This window comes from Dendrobates tinctorius, unplaced genomic scaffold (assembly GCF_039654945.1).
Source record: "Dendrobates tinctorius isolate UK_male_01 unplaced genomic scaffold, ASM3965494v1 ptg000011l, whole genome shotgun sequence".
In the NCBI taxonomy this organism is placed as follows: domain Eukaryota; kingdom Metazoa; phylum Chordata; class Amphibia; order Anura; family Dendrobatidae; genus Dendrobates; species Dendrobates tinctorius.
The window spans coordinates 36,786,993-36,799,988 of record NW_027361679.1 but is presented as its reverse complement, the minus strand read 5'-3'; the positions used below and the strand labels follow the sequence as shown (position 1 = coordinate 36,799,988).

Here is a 12,996-nt window from a genome sequence, read left to right as displayed (position 1 = left end):
CGCGGAAAAAAAAGCATTTTTTGCGCAAAAACCGGGCTGAAAACGCACAGAAAAAAATGTGCGGTTTCTGGGAAGGGAGTCAGGTTTTTCAGCAGATATTTTCTGCTACGTGTGCACATAGCCTTAATCTGAGCTCCGACTTGTATGATACTTATGTGATACATAGGACAGACTGACATCTTGGCAGACTTATGCTATGCAATATATTTGCTAGAAAGTGAATTACGGTATGAAGCAAAAAGGAGTGGTCTGTTCTCATCTTGGTTAGATAATTAAGAATGAGCCAGATGCTTATGATCAAGACAGTGTAAGCAAGGTCATAAATAAGATTGGGGTAAAGGAGGGGTTAGTTAAAAATGTACCGAGTAGATGCAAGGAGCAGAAGTAAGGAAAGTGTGTGTGGAAAGCTGGGTGACATTCCTGGAGGAAGAGTAGATAAATAATTATGCTGGTTAGAGTGCGATGGTGGCAGATGGCGGGGTACACTCTGTATACATCATTCTGGATTAATTCTGAACTCCACACTTGTGTGATACTTACCGTATTTTTCGGATTATAAAATGCACTTTTGTTTGGGGAAAGTGGGGGTGCGTCTTATAATCCGAATCTGTGTGTTGTAGAGGAGGGGGGGCGGCTCTGGTGTGGTGTCAGGTGGCTGGGGTGGGGTGGGCTGGCTGTGGGCCGCAGAGAAAGTGGGAGGTCACGTGCTCCCACTTATTAGCCTCATGTAATATTCACTTCACCCGCTGTCCATCACCTCGGTGCTGAAGCTGCGCCGAGTTGGTTGACAGGGGAGCAGCGCATATTGCATGTGCCTGCACTCTCCCCCCTCCCATCCTGGACATTACCCCCCCCCCCCCCCCTGTGCTGCTGGCACGCACATGGTCCGACCCATCCCATCCTGGATATGCCCCCCTGTGCTGCTGGCACGCACATGATAAAATAACAAACTTGACTCCCCTTCCGATTACTTCCGATGATGGCTCCCAGCTCCCCCCGTGGCTCTTCCTTCCTGTGTCTGTGCTGACATCCGAACATGTGATCGGCACAGCACAGTGATGTCATCACAGTGTTTGTCCAGGTCACATGATCCGATGCCAGGGAAACAGGAAGCGCAACCGAAGAGCTGGGAGCACGGACCCATCATCGGAAGGTGAGTTAAGTGTTTGTTATTTTATCATGTGCGTGCCAGCAGCACAGGTGGGTGCATCCAGGATGGGATGGGGGGCCATGTGTGTGCCAGCAGCACAGGGGGGCATATCCAGGATGGGATGGGGGGGCCATGTCCGTGCCAGCAGCACAGGTGGGCACATCCAGGATGGGATGGGGGGCCATGTGTGTGCCAGAAGCACAAGGGGGGGCCATGTGCCAGGATGGGGGTTATATAAATACCAGGATGAGGGACATATATATGATTTGTAAGACGGACACTGGCATTATAAGACAGACTCCCATTTAACAAAAACAATTTTTTCTCTTTTTCTTCACCAAATTTGGGGGTGCGCATTATAATCAGGTGCATCTTATAAAGCGAAAATCCAGGAGATATGTCAGTGAGTTTTTATTCTTAAGTAAACCAAAGGTGGAGATTTACACATTTTGTAGTCCAAAATGCTTTCTACACATGGCGTAATTGGTCTCATATTTCATAGTGGATAACTTCACTTCTAGGTCTGAATGTGTATTTGGTAATGGGAGCAATATACCGTACAACATAATAGGGGTTGTTCTAGACCAGAATTTTGATTTGATTATTCCATATGCGTTTTCACAGTGCCCTATTAGCAATAATATTATATTTCCACAAAAACCTTAGTTTCAACATTTTCTAATAAGTCAATGCAGCTTTCTTATATTCATCTGCTCATTTGATTAGCACCAAGACCCGATCTGATAAGTAACACTGCCCTCTTGAGCCCAAAAATGGAACTGTAGAAATTCTACTTATTAATTTCACTGACGCCTCCTCAAAACGGACAAAATTGAACTGAAACATTGCCTCGTAGAGGGGTGATAGATGAACAATTGGGATGTATGGAATCGGAAAATCTGGTCTAGTTAATCATTTGTTCTATTGGAGTAATTTTTGCTTTTTAATAAAACAAGAGCAATTTTCTGTTATATAGGTTGTTATAAAAGGATTATTTGGTTAGTGACCAGCAAAATGTATATCTCCTTGAGGTGCTAACATGGGAGGTTTTAGGCACACTGCTTTTTGCTAGATAATGGATGAGCACATTTGTTTTGTGCTGTACTGGAATAAATATACTGTAATTTAACTTGGGCTATATTGTACAAACAAGTAAAGACGCTTAAGGGTATGTGCAGACAATCAGTAATCACTGCCGGTTAGACGCTGCGTACATATGCAGCATCAAACCCCCAGCGACCAGCTTTTACAGCATAGTGGATGGGATTTCAAGAAATCCTATGCCCTCTATGCGTCCACAGATGCCTGTGGCTCACCCGCAGAGGCTGACATTCGACGCATCTCTCCAGACCACAGCATGTCAATTTCTCTTCCGGAGACCCGAATCTCCACAAGAGAAATTTCACCCATAGAGTGTATTGGACGCGGTGAATCTGCATGGTTTAGTGAACACATGCGGATTCATGTGTGTTCAATAGACGACAGCGCTTTGGACACAGCGGACATGCGCTGCTTCTCTTGATTGTGTGCACTCGGCCTAGCACATAATCCCCTTCTGACATTTGTCATAAATAAAGGTTGAGGGAAAGGAGTTCCTGCAAGCTTTGTTAGACCTCGTTCAGACATCCGTGTTTTGCATACATGTTCTAATGTACAGTATGTATATGTTTAGATTTGCTGTATCTGTAACCAATGGCGTAACTACAGTCTGATGGGCTAGATTTTGACCAGCCCCTTCCCCTATCCTGAATACATTTTTATATATTTATGTATGTGTAGTAAGTATATCGCCATCCATACTGGCATGTATGTGTCTCATCCCAGTATATAATGTATGTCCCTAATCCTGGGCCTCACCCCGTTATATATATCCCCCATCTTGGTATATGTCCCCTGTTCTGCTGCTGTTCTTTTAATGTATATATAAAAAAAAATATTATACTCACAAGGGGCGTGCATAGAAGTCATGGGGCTCCATTGCAGAAATATAATGCACCCTCACATAGTCCTCCATATAGTATAATGCATCCCATAGTTATCCATGTAGTATAATGCACCCCCATAGTCATCCATATAGTATAATGTACCCCCATAGTCATCCATATAGTATAATGTACCCCCATAGTCATCCATATAGTATAATGTACCCCCATAGTCATCCATATAGTATAATGTACGCCCATAGTCATCCATATAGTATAATGTACCCCCATAGTCATCCATATAGTATAATGTACCCCCATAGTCATCCATATAGTATAATGTACCCCCATAGTCATCCATATAGTATAATGTACCCCCATAGTCATCCATATAGTATAATGCACCCCCATAGACATCCATATAGTATAATGCACCCCCATAGACATCCATATAGTATAATGCACCCCCATAGTCATCCATATAGTATAATGCACCCCCATAGTCATCCATATAGTATAATGCACCCCCATAGTCATCCATATAGTATAATGCACCCCCATAGTCATCCATATAGTATAATGCACCCCCATAGTCATCCATATAGTATAATGCACCCCCATAGTCATCCATATAGTATAATGCACCCCCATAGTCATCCATATAGTATAATGCACCCCCATAGTCATCCATATAGTATAATGCACCCCATAGTCATCCATATAGTATAATGCACCCCCATAGTCATCTATATAGTATAATGCACCCCCATAGTCATCCATATAGTATAATGCACCCCCATAGTCATCCATATAGTATAATGCACCCCCATAGTCATCCATATAGTATAATGCACCCCCATAGTCATCCATATAGTATAATGCACCCCCATAGTCATCCATATAGTATAATGCACCCCCATAGTCATCCATATAGTATAATGCACCCCCATAGTCATCCATATAGTATAATGCACCCCCATAGTCATCCATATAGTATAATGCACCCCATAGTCATCCATATAGTATAATGCACCCCCATAGTCATCCATATAGTATAATGCACCCCCATAGTCATCCATATAGTATAATGCACCCCCATAGTCATCCATATAGTATAATGCACCCCCATAGTCATCCATATAGTATAATGCACCCCCATAGTCATCCATATAGTATAATGCACCCCCATAGTCATCCATATAGTATAATGCACCCCCATAGTCATCCATATAGTATAATGCACCCCCATAGTCATCCATATAGTATAATGCACCCCCATAGTCATCCATATAGTATAATGCACCCCCATAGTCATCCATAAAGTATAATTCACATCCTATAGTCATACATGTACTAGTATAGCCACTGACTTAAAATAAATAACTTTCCTTTGCTCTCCTGCCTGCCGACGTGAAGACTGGAGTGCATGACGTCACTGCCATGCGGCCGATGGTCCTTCGGATTCTAGCATTAACAACCCATCATTCACGATAATTGTGTAATATGGTGGTTAAGTGGCTGAATCGTGTCAAAAAACGTGTCATTCATGCAAGCTAAATATTATTCATCTTTTGAAAATTGTGTACGGTAAATTTTTTCCATATGAGAAAAAGGAAAAATGGATGAAAATTTGATTCTGTACACTGGTAAAAAAAAAGTCAGTTTTTTTTCCTCATATATTAAAAAAAAAAAAAAAAATATTGCAGTGGGGATAGCTGAACTACTGCTGCAACAACCAAATTGAACATGACTCTGATACTGGATATTTAGCCGCTTGAAGGGGTTATTCACGTCTTCAGAGATGAGTATTCTCAGACAATGCTTGTAAATACAAGCAATTTTGCAATTTCATGCCTACTAAAATTTTCAGCTGCTCTTAAGATATTTTATTTTGCTTTGTTCTTATGTTATAGACCTATATATTTTTATAGACTTTTATATAGAGAAAACACTTACAATGTGCAGCCTGTGAAAAATTAACTTTTCTTTTGTTTACCCCACTCAAACATGCGTAGCGTTTATTCCCTTGAACATGCGCGGTATCTACCCCTCAAACGAGTGCAGTGTTTACAAGCTCCTTTCCATTGAGCTTGGAAGACCTGTTTTGAAGCTGGCCAGTATCACTGGAGTGCCGCTGCCATAATGACTTTTTTTTTCTCTAATCTCACACATTAAATGATGTAAAAAATATTTAAAAATCTGTTTTTTGTTTTTCTTGCTCCAAAATGGAATAAAACTTGATCAAAGTGGTACCAATAAACTTGTAGCTCATTCTGCAAAAATCATTTTTAGGTTCTTGTTTATATATGTATTACATGATTGTAGGTAATCTTGTTTATGGGGCTGTATTAGATGTGACATTCTATTTAGATTTTGAATACCAGTAAATATAATTTCAGCGTGCATAATATGAATATATTGTTAGTAATAAGTGCAGACTCTCTGGCTGCTGGTATATTATCTGCCACTACACTGAAGGTTATCAGTTCTGCATATATAAATAGCAAATAAAACCCGTTTTCCTTCTTCCTTCCGTACATGTGATGCTTTTCCGGTCAGTGTTTTTAGCTCTGTGTCGGGGATTATCCTGCTCTTCTGGGTGACAGCATTAATGACAATGGCCTCATTGTGTAGAAAAGAGCCCCACTGTTTGCGAGCGAGGCTGAAGCAAGGAGGAGCCGCTGCCGGGGAGGGGGACCTGTCACTGAGGAGCCAGTGGGGTTGGCTGCCGGAGGAGAGAGCACATTGGAATTGCTCTCCCCACATCAGCAGCATCCAGACAGCATCCTGGGACCTGCTGACGCTCCTAGCATCTCTGGTCACATGAGTGTGAATTTTCTCTTCTCTTCATTAGTCAGCCATTTTGGTCACCACCCTGCTTACTGCGCAGAACCAATCCTACAAGATCACAAGTGCCTGGGTTGTGCAGACCTACTGCCCTCTTTGAACCACTCGGATTCCTGTAATTGCCTTTCATTGTCCTTTCTGCACCTCTGGACGACGGCTTTGACTTTTCGTGACCTAGCTCTCTGGGTTTGGCAGAGAATATTCTTAGAACCTGGAGTTTAGGCTCTAAAAAGCAGGTTTGACGCATGACAATTGGCAGCAGAGCAGCAGGGGGGCGGAAGAGGCAGAGGAGAAGCTCAGGCTTTCAGAGCAATTCAGAAAGGTTGCATTTGATCAGTAAATCAGTCCTACGCTTTCTATCTGTATCTCTGCATGTTGATTGTGGAACTTTACCTCTGAGCTCATTGCCTTCCTAACTTGCGTGCATCCATCTTGGATTCTTGGCCTCTCTTCGTGCCGTGACCGGTTTTGTTTTTTTTGTTTTTTTTCGGTGGCTGTTGTATCACTTGAGCCATCATGTCGGCTCTCACTCCTCAAAGCGACATGCCAACCCCCACCACAGACAAGATAACACAGGCTGCCATGGAGACCATCTACCTTTGCAAATTCCGTGTTTCTATGGATGGCGAATGGCTTTGCTTGCGCGAACTTGACGACATCTCTCTTACACCAGACCATGAACCGAATCCTGAAGGTATGGGCCAAATTCCTGCCATGGCAACCTCCCGTGATCTCCTGCTGTGAAATACTTAATTGTTCTCACATCCAAGTATTGCGTATGATTGTTTCCCCCAATTCTCATTACATTTATGCCAATGTTTTGTTATGTGCAGTGATATTCATTGTGTGGCGGGATGTATTATTGGGAGAGTTTCTGAAGGCTTATGTAGAAGAGCATAATTTCCTTTTTGTTGCTTGGGGCCGATCTGTGAAGGTCGCGGGTCTCCAGGCCTGCTGTCAGTATATACGATATTCACTGTGCATGCTTCATACACTATTGAAAGCGGTAGTATTTGGATATCTGTGCTTCCTAATTCCAGCATTGTGTGTCATCCACATCCTTCTCTTCTAAGCCTCCCTCTCCCTACAATCAGTAACCTTCATATTACCTTTGTAATATGATGCAGGGATATACGCCACAGTCGTTAGTGGATCTGTGCATCCTGAACATGCGCTGACAGAGTTAATAGCATCTGGTCGCGGTCATTTTCTGACACGTGCCGCAATGAAGTGGTTAAATGGCTGCGCCTCCTCCCTCGTCACTGTCATTCTGCCTAAATAGTTTAGACAAAAGACCTTTAGAGTACAGAGATCTGCCGAGAGTCTCCAAATCCCTCGTTTATTGTAAGTCCCGCGTGATTCATGCCCAGTCTCTTGGGCGCTCTGTTTTTGAGTGTTTGTAACATGGCAGTAAGCATAAAGACACTTTATATAGTGTCCATACATTGGCTGTATGGCTTACAGTGTACCTACATATAGTAGTAATACAGAGTGGGAGGGTCTCCTCATTTAGGCCTTGTCTTGGTCATAAGGTTCCATCTCACACTGTTCCCTTTGGTCATGTAGTCAGCATAGTTTTTTCCGCTGGTAATTCCATAAAAAAATGTAATTAGCAATTTAATTCATTGCCTTTTTATTTCTCTATTTTTTTCATCAATTTTTGTAGTTAAAAAAACACAACTTTTCTATGCAAGTTTCCTAAAACAGAATTGCTTAGAAGATGTGAATTACCATAGAGGTTGACAAACTGAGGTAGACACCAGGGACCCCTAAAAATAACACCCCACATAGTAGCTGATTTTCAGGTTTGTCACCCACGACAATGCTAAGCTTTTTAAATGGAATCTGTCAGCAGCAGCATGATATATGGCACAGAGTAGTTTCAATACAATCAGTGTTTTACCAGCAGGAGATTATCACTGCAGAATTAGCTCTCATGTGCGAGTCAGACCAGCTTTTCTGTGTAACCCCGCCCCCACCACTAATTAGCAGCTTCCTGACAATGTGCATCGGAGGCTGCCAATCAGGGGTGTGGGCGGAGTAAAGCATTCTGACCACTGCTGCATCTACATTAAGAAACCTGGGATTCTATCAAAACTACACCAAGCAGCAGAGCTGTGGAGTCGGAGTCGTGGAGTCGGTGCTCATTTTGGTGGAGTCAGAGCCGGTATAAAATGGACCGACTCCTAAAATATATAATAAATTGGGTACAGTAGTTCAATGCAGAATGTGTTGACTATTTTTTCATAGGAATTTGGGAAAGTTATGAAATGTCCTATAAATGGCTGTTCTATTCCTGATCTAAGGCTACATTCACACACACCGTTTTCCCTGCGTGTTTTGAGGATACGTTTTTCAGTTGCAAAAGCAGATCAGCTTTTTAAAAAACCGCATCACCTGAAACCGGTTTTTGAGCTCATAGATGTTTTCAATAGAGCAGATTTCTAAACTGCTTTTGCTATCTATATATCAATTTATCCATATCTGTCTATCCATATCATATCTGTACCAAAAAGAATGAAAGCCGGGTAGCACACAGAATAAAATTGTTGTTTTTTTTTTTTTTTTTTTTTAGCACCAATCAGGTACACCTCATAGCTGCCAATAAGACGCCCAGGACAGGCTTTATTTTCAAGGGTAGGGGTGTGCAGTATGAGGTTCTGCAGCAGCTGAGGTGTGCAGTATGAAATTCTGCAGAACAGTATGAGGTTCTGCCCCCCCCCCCCACAGTTTTGATCCTGGCTATGCCCATGGTGTGAATTTAGCCTGAGGAGCTAGGCTTTGTCTTAGCTGACATAAGTCATAGTGTGTGTGGGTGTATGTATGTATATGTGTGTGTGTGTATATATATATATATATATATATATATATATATATATATATATATATATATATATATAAAATATAGTACAGACTAAAAGTTTGGAAACACATTCTCATTCAAAGAGTTTTCTTTATTTTCCTGACTGAGAATTGTAGATTCAATCTGAAGGCATCAAAACTATGAATTAACACATGTGGAATTATATAACTAACAAAAAAGTGTGAAACAACTGAAAATATGTCTTATATTCTAGGTTCTTCAAAGTAGCCACCTTTTGCTTTGATTACTGCTTTGCACACTCTTGGCATTCTCTTGATGAGCTTCAAGAGGTAGTCACCGGAAATGGTTTTCACTTCACAGGTGTGCCCTGTCAGGTTTAATAAGTGGGTTTTCTTGCCTTATAAATGGGGATGGGACCATCAGTTGTGTTGTGCAGAAGTCTGGTGGATACACAGCTGATAGTCCTACTGAATAGACTGTTAGCTGCTTTTTTCTTGCCATAATACAAATGCTAAGTAAAGAAAAACGAGTGGCCATCATTACTTTAAGAAGTGAAGGTCAGTCAGTCCGAAAAATTGGGAAAACTTTGAAAGTGTCCCCAAGTGCAGTGGCAAAAACCATCAAGCGCTACAAAGAAACTGTCTCACATAAGACCGCCCCAGGAAAGGAAGACCAAGAGTCACCTCTGCTGTGGAGGATAAGTTCATCGAATTCACCAGCCTCAGAAATCGCAGGTTAAAAGCATCTCTGATTAGAGACCAGGTCAATGCCACACAGAGTTCTAGCAGCAGACACATCTCTACAGCAACTATTAAGAGGAGACTTTGTGCAGCAGGCCTTCATGGTAAAATAGCTGCTAGGAAACCACTGCTAAGGACAGGCAACAAGCTGAAGAGACTTGTTTGGGCTAAAGAACACAAGGAATGGACATTACACCAGTGGAAATCTGTGCTTTGGTCTGATGAGTCCAAATTTGAGATCTTTGGTTCCAACCAGAAAAGGTGAACGGATGGACTCTACATGCCTGGTTCCCACCGTGAAGCATGGAGGAGGAGGTGTGATGGTGTGGGGGTGCTTTGCTGGTGACACTATTGGGGATTTATTCAAAATTGAAGGCATACTGAGCCAGCATGGCTACCACAGCATCTTGCAGCGGCATGTTATTCCATCCGGTTTGCGTTTAGTTGGACTATCATTTATTTTTCAATATTCCCCAAACACACCTCCAGGCTGTGTAAGGGCTATTTGACCAAGAAGAAGAGTGATGGGGTGCTACACCAGATGACCTGGCCTCCGCAATCACCAGACCTGAACCCAGTAGAGATGGTTTGGGGTGAGCTGGACCGCAGAGTGAAGGCAAAGGGCCAACAAGTGTTGAAGCATCTCTGGGAACTCCTTCAAGACTGTTGGAAGACCATTTCCGGTGACTACCTCTTGAAGCTCATCAAGAGAATGGCAAGAGTGTGCAAAGCAGTAATCAAAGTAATAGGTGGCTACTTTGAAGAACCTAGAATATAAGACATATTTTTAGTTGTTTCACACTTTTTTGTTAATTATATAATTCCACATGTGTTAATTCATAGTTTTGATGCCTTCAGAGTGAATCTACACTTTTCATAGTCATGAAAATAAAGAAAACTCTTTGAATGAGAAGGTGTGTCCAAACTTTTGGTTTGTACTGTATATATGTAATTGATATTACATAGTGTATTACATATTTACAATTGATTTTAGTTTTTTTTGTCTTCTAAAGTTGTATTCCTATAAATAGATATTATGTTCTATCTAAATATCGTGATTATTGGATCATAGAAATGATTAAATGTCTGATGTTCACATTGTACTACAATAAATTTTTCACTTAAATATAAGCAATATATGTGGGAGTGGGAGTCGGAGTCAGTGTAAGGGAAATTGAGGCGTCTGAGTCGCAGGTTTGGCTTTACCGACTCCACAGCCCTGCCAAGCAGCCCAGTAAGTAACGCATCACTCGATTAGGCTCTCCGTCCATTCACCATGCTCCTCTTGGATTACATAACAAAACCCTGCTGACAGATTCCCTTTAAGCCACCATAAAAAACACCTTACACAAGTGGTGTAACATATGTTAATTTAGTTAGGCTGTGTACATAGATGTGCTCAATGAAGAGACTTTGGTTCTATTTTTTTCTTCTATTTTGACACCTTAATTGAAAGCATGATTAAACCTATCACTCTATTAAAAGTGCACTTAGATTTTGGTATCTGTTATAGATCGAATTCTGTTTTTCCGCTCCCAGGATGAAACCAACAGAATTCTTAATGCACATATGTATTCTATATCAGCGTTGGCGTGGTGCCACTAATCTAAGTTCACTAATATTATATGTAACAGTCACCATCTTCAGCTCTTCCCAGTGCCTCTCCAGTCCCGCGCCACCATCTTGTGACCACAATTTTTGACTGATCGGAAGTCAGAGCTAACAGGCACAAGCTTTCAATGCAAGTCTATGAGGGCCTTGTTCTGGCTCTCATAGACTTACATTGAGTGGTGACTTGAAGATCACACAGCAAGTGATCCAACAGGTCCCAGCCTGCAGAAGATTGACCAGAGCGACGCTGATAACAGAAGAAGACAGCAGCTGGTAAATATGAGACTAGGGGCAGGGAACTTGGATTAGTGACTCCCACTCCAGCAGTAAAATAAAAACAACTCTGAAGTGGTGCTTTAAGGCCCCATCGCACATAGCGAGATCACTGATGCGTCACTGATTTTGTGACGCAACAGCGATCTCGCATGCGATCTCGCTACATGTGACACATGTCGACGACCGGCCCTCCTGCTGAATATCGCTGATTGTGTCCTGGGCCATTTTTTCATCGTCAGCGTCCCGCTGGCCAGCATGCGACGAGCGACCTCATTGGTGACGCATAACTCGGGGACGCAGGCTGGAATTGTTCAGAATAGCTGCTGTGGCAACGCACCAGCGATCCTTACCAGGTAGCATCATTGTCGGGATCGCTGGTGTGTCGCTATGTGAAACGGGACCCTTAAAGGTGGATCTGTCTCCAGATTTCACAACACAAACTGCATATATAAATAACAAATAAATCTCAGACTTGATGTACTTTATGACTTGGATTTTTAAACATTTTTATTGCCAGATATTAAAATGCTCATAAAAAAAAAAAAAAATCAGTATTATGCTGCCATTACGATGCGTATTTTTATCGTTGGTAAACCAGCCTGATCAGATGTAAGAGATCTATTTAATAAGTTATGCAGATTGTATTGTGAAATCTGGTGACAGATCCACTTTAATTCTCTCTACCTCGAGTTTCCAACAATAAGGCTAAGTGCACATGTTGCGGAATTCCCGCGGAAGTTACCGCTTGAATTCCGGAATTCCATTCCGTGGGAAAACCGCATTTTAAATTCCCGCGGATCTGTAGCATCACTTGGAAAACTGTTGAAGCCTGGTGACGCTGCGCAGGACATCGGAAGGTGAATATAACACGATTATTTTTTATTTTTTTTTTAATTTTAATTCTATTTTTTACAGGGATATGGTACGCAGAGCCCGGAGGACAGTCTCCTCTCCTCCGGACCATGGGTACCATCCGCAAATGTTCTGCTTACTTTTCGCATGGTGGGCACAGCCACATGTGGAAAGTAAGCAGAAGAATGCATTCCTATGTGGGCGGAATCGCCGCGATTCCGCAAAATAATGAGCATGCTGCGTATTTTTTCCACGAAAAAAACGCAACGCGTGAACGCAGCCTAAAGCTGATTTTCCAGGATGTCCCTCCTGACAGCACCATGGAGGTTGTCCTTCCATCCTTATAGGGACAGAAAATGCACGAGAGGTTAAACGGTTCCCTTCAATTCCCATACTCCAGTGTTTTTCCTGGCCCTGTAAGGACGGGCACGAGAGACTCCATGGAAAGTCAGAGAAAAGCTCCGGCACTTCCAGCGTTACCTTGCGGGCTCAGGGGGATTGGGGGTCCAAACTCTGACTTTCCCCCTGTCAATAGGACCGGGGCTGACACCCCTCCAAGAGGGGTTCCTCTGCTAGGCGTCCCGTGGAGCGGAGCTCCGGGACTTGGAGCCGCTTCTCCCCCCCCCCAGTGGGGGATCTCGGCTCCCGCCGCCGCACCGCTTCCGGCCGCCGCAGGACGGCAACTTCCGGCTGGAACGCATTAGAACCGGAAGTAACGAAGACGCTTACGGTGACGTCAGACGCGGCAGGAGCCGCCATGCCGCTGAAGATTGA

The 12,996-nt window shown here is 42.7% G+C and overlaps 1 protein-coding gene across 9 annotated transcripts in view; it reads left to right on the top strand.

Moving 5' to 3' along the window:
• RUFY3 (RUN and FYVE domain containing 3) overlaps positions 1-12,996 on the top strand; it is a 137,468-nt gene that overhangs the window by 32,551 nt on the left and 91,921 nt on the right. The window contains exon 1 of one of the 9 annotated variants that reach the window (XM_073541021.1): positions 5,809-6,613. The exons of 5 other annotated variants lie outside the window; for them this stretch is intronic. In XM_073541021.1, coding sequence (XP_073397122.1) covers positions 6,436-6,613 — 178 coding nt within the window. In that variant the 5' untranslated portion in view covers positions 5,809-6,435. Of the gene's footprint in view, positions 1-5,808; positions 6,614-12,996 lie in introns of those variants that run through there. 3 more of the 9 variants (XM_073541029.1, XM_073541049.1, XM_073541059.1) reach the window with 3 other exon arrangements.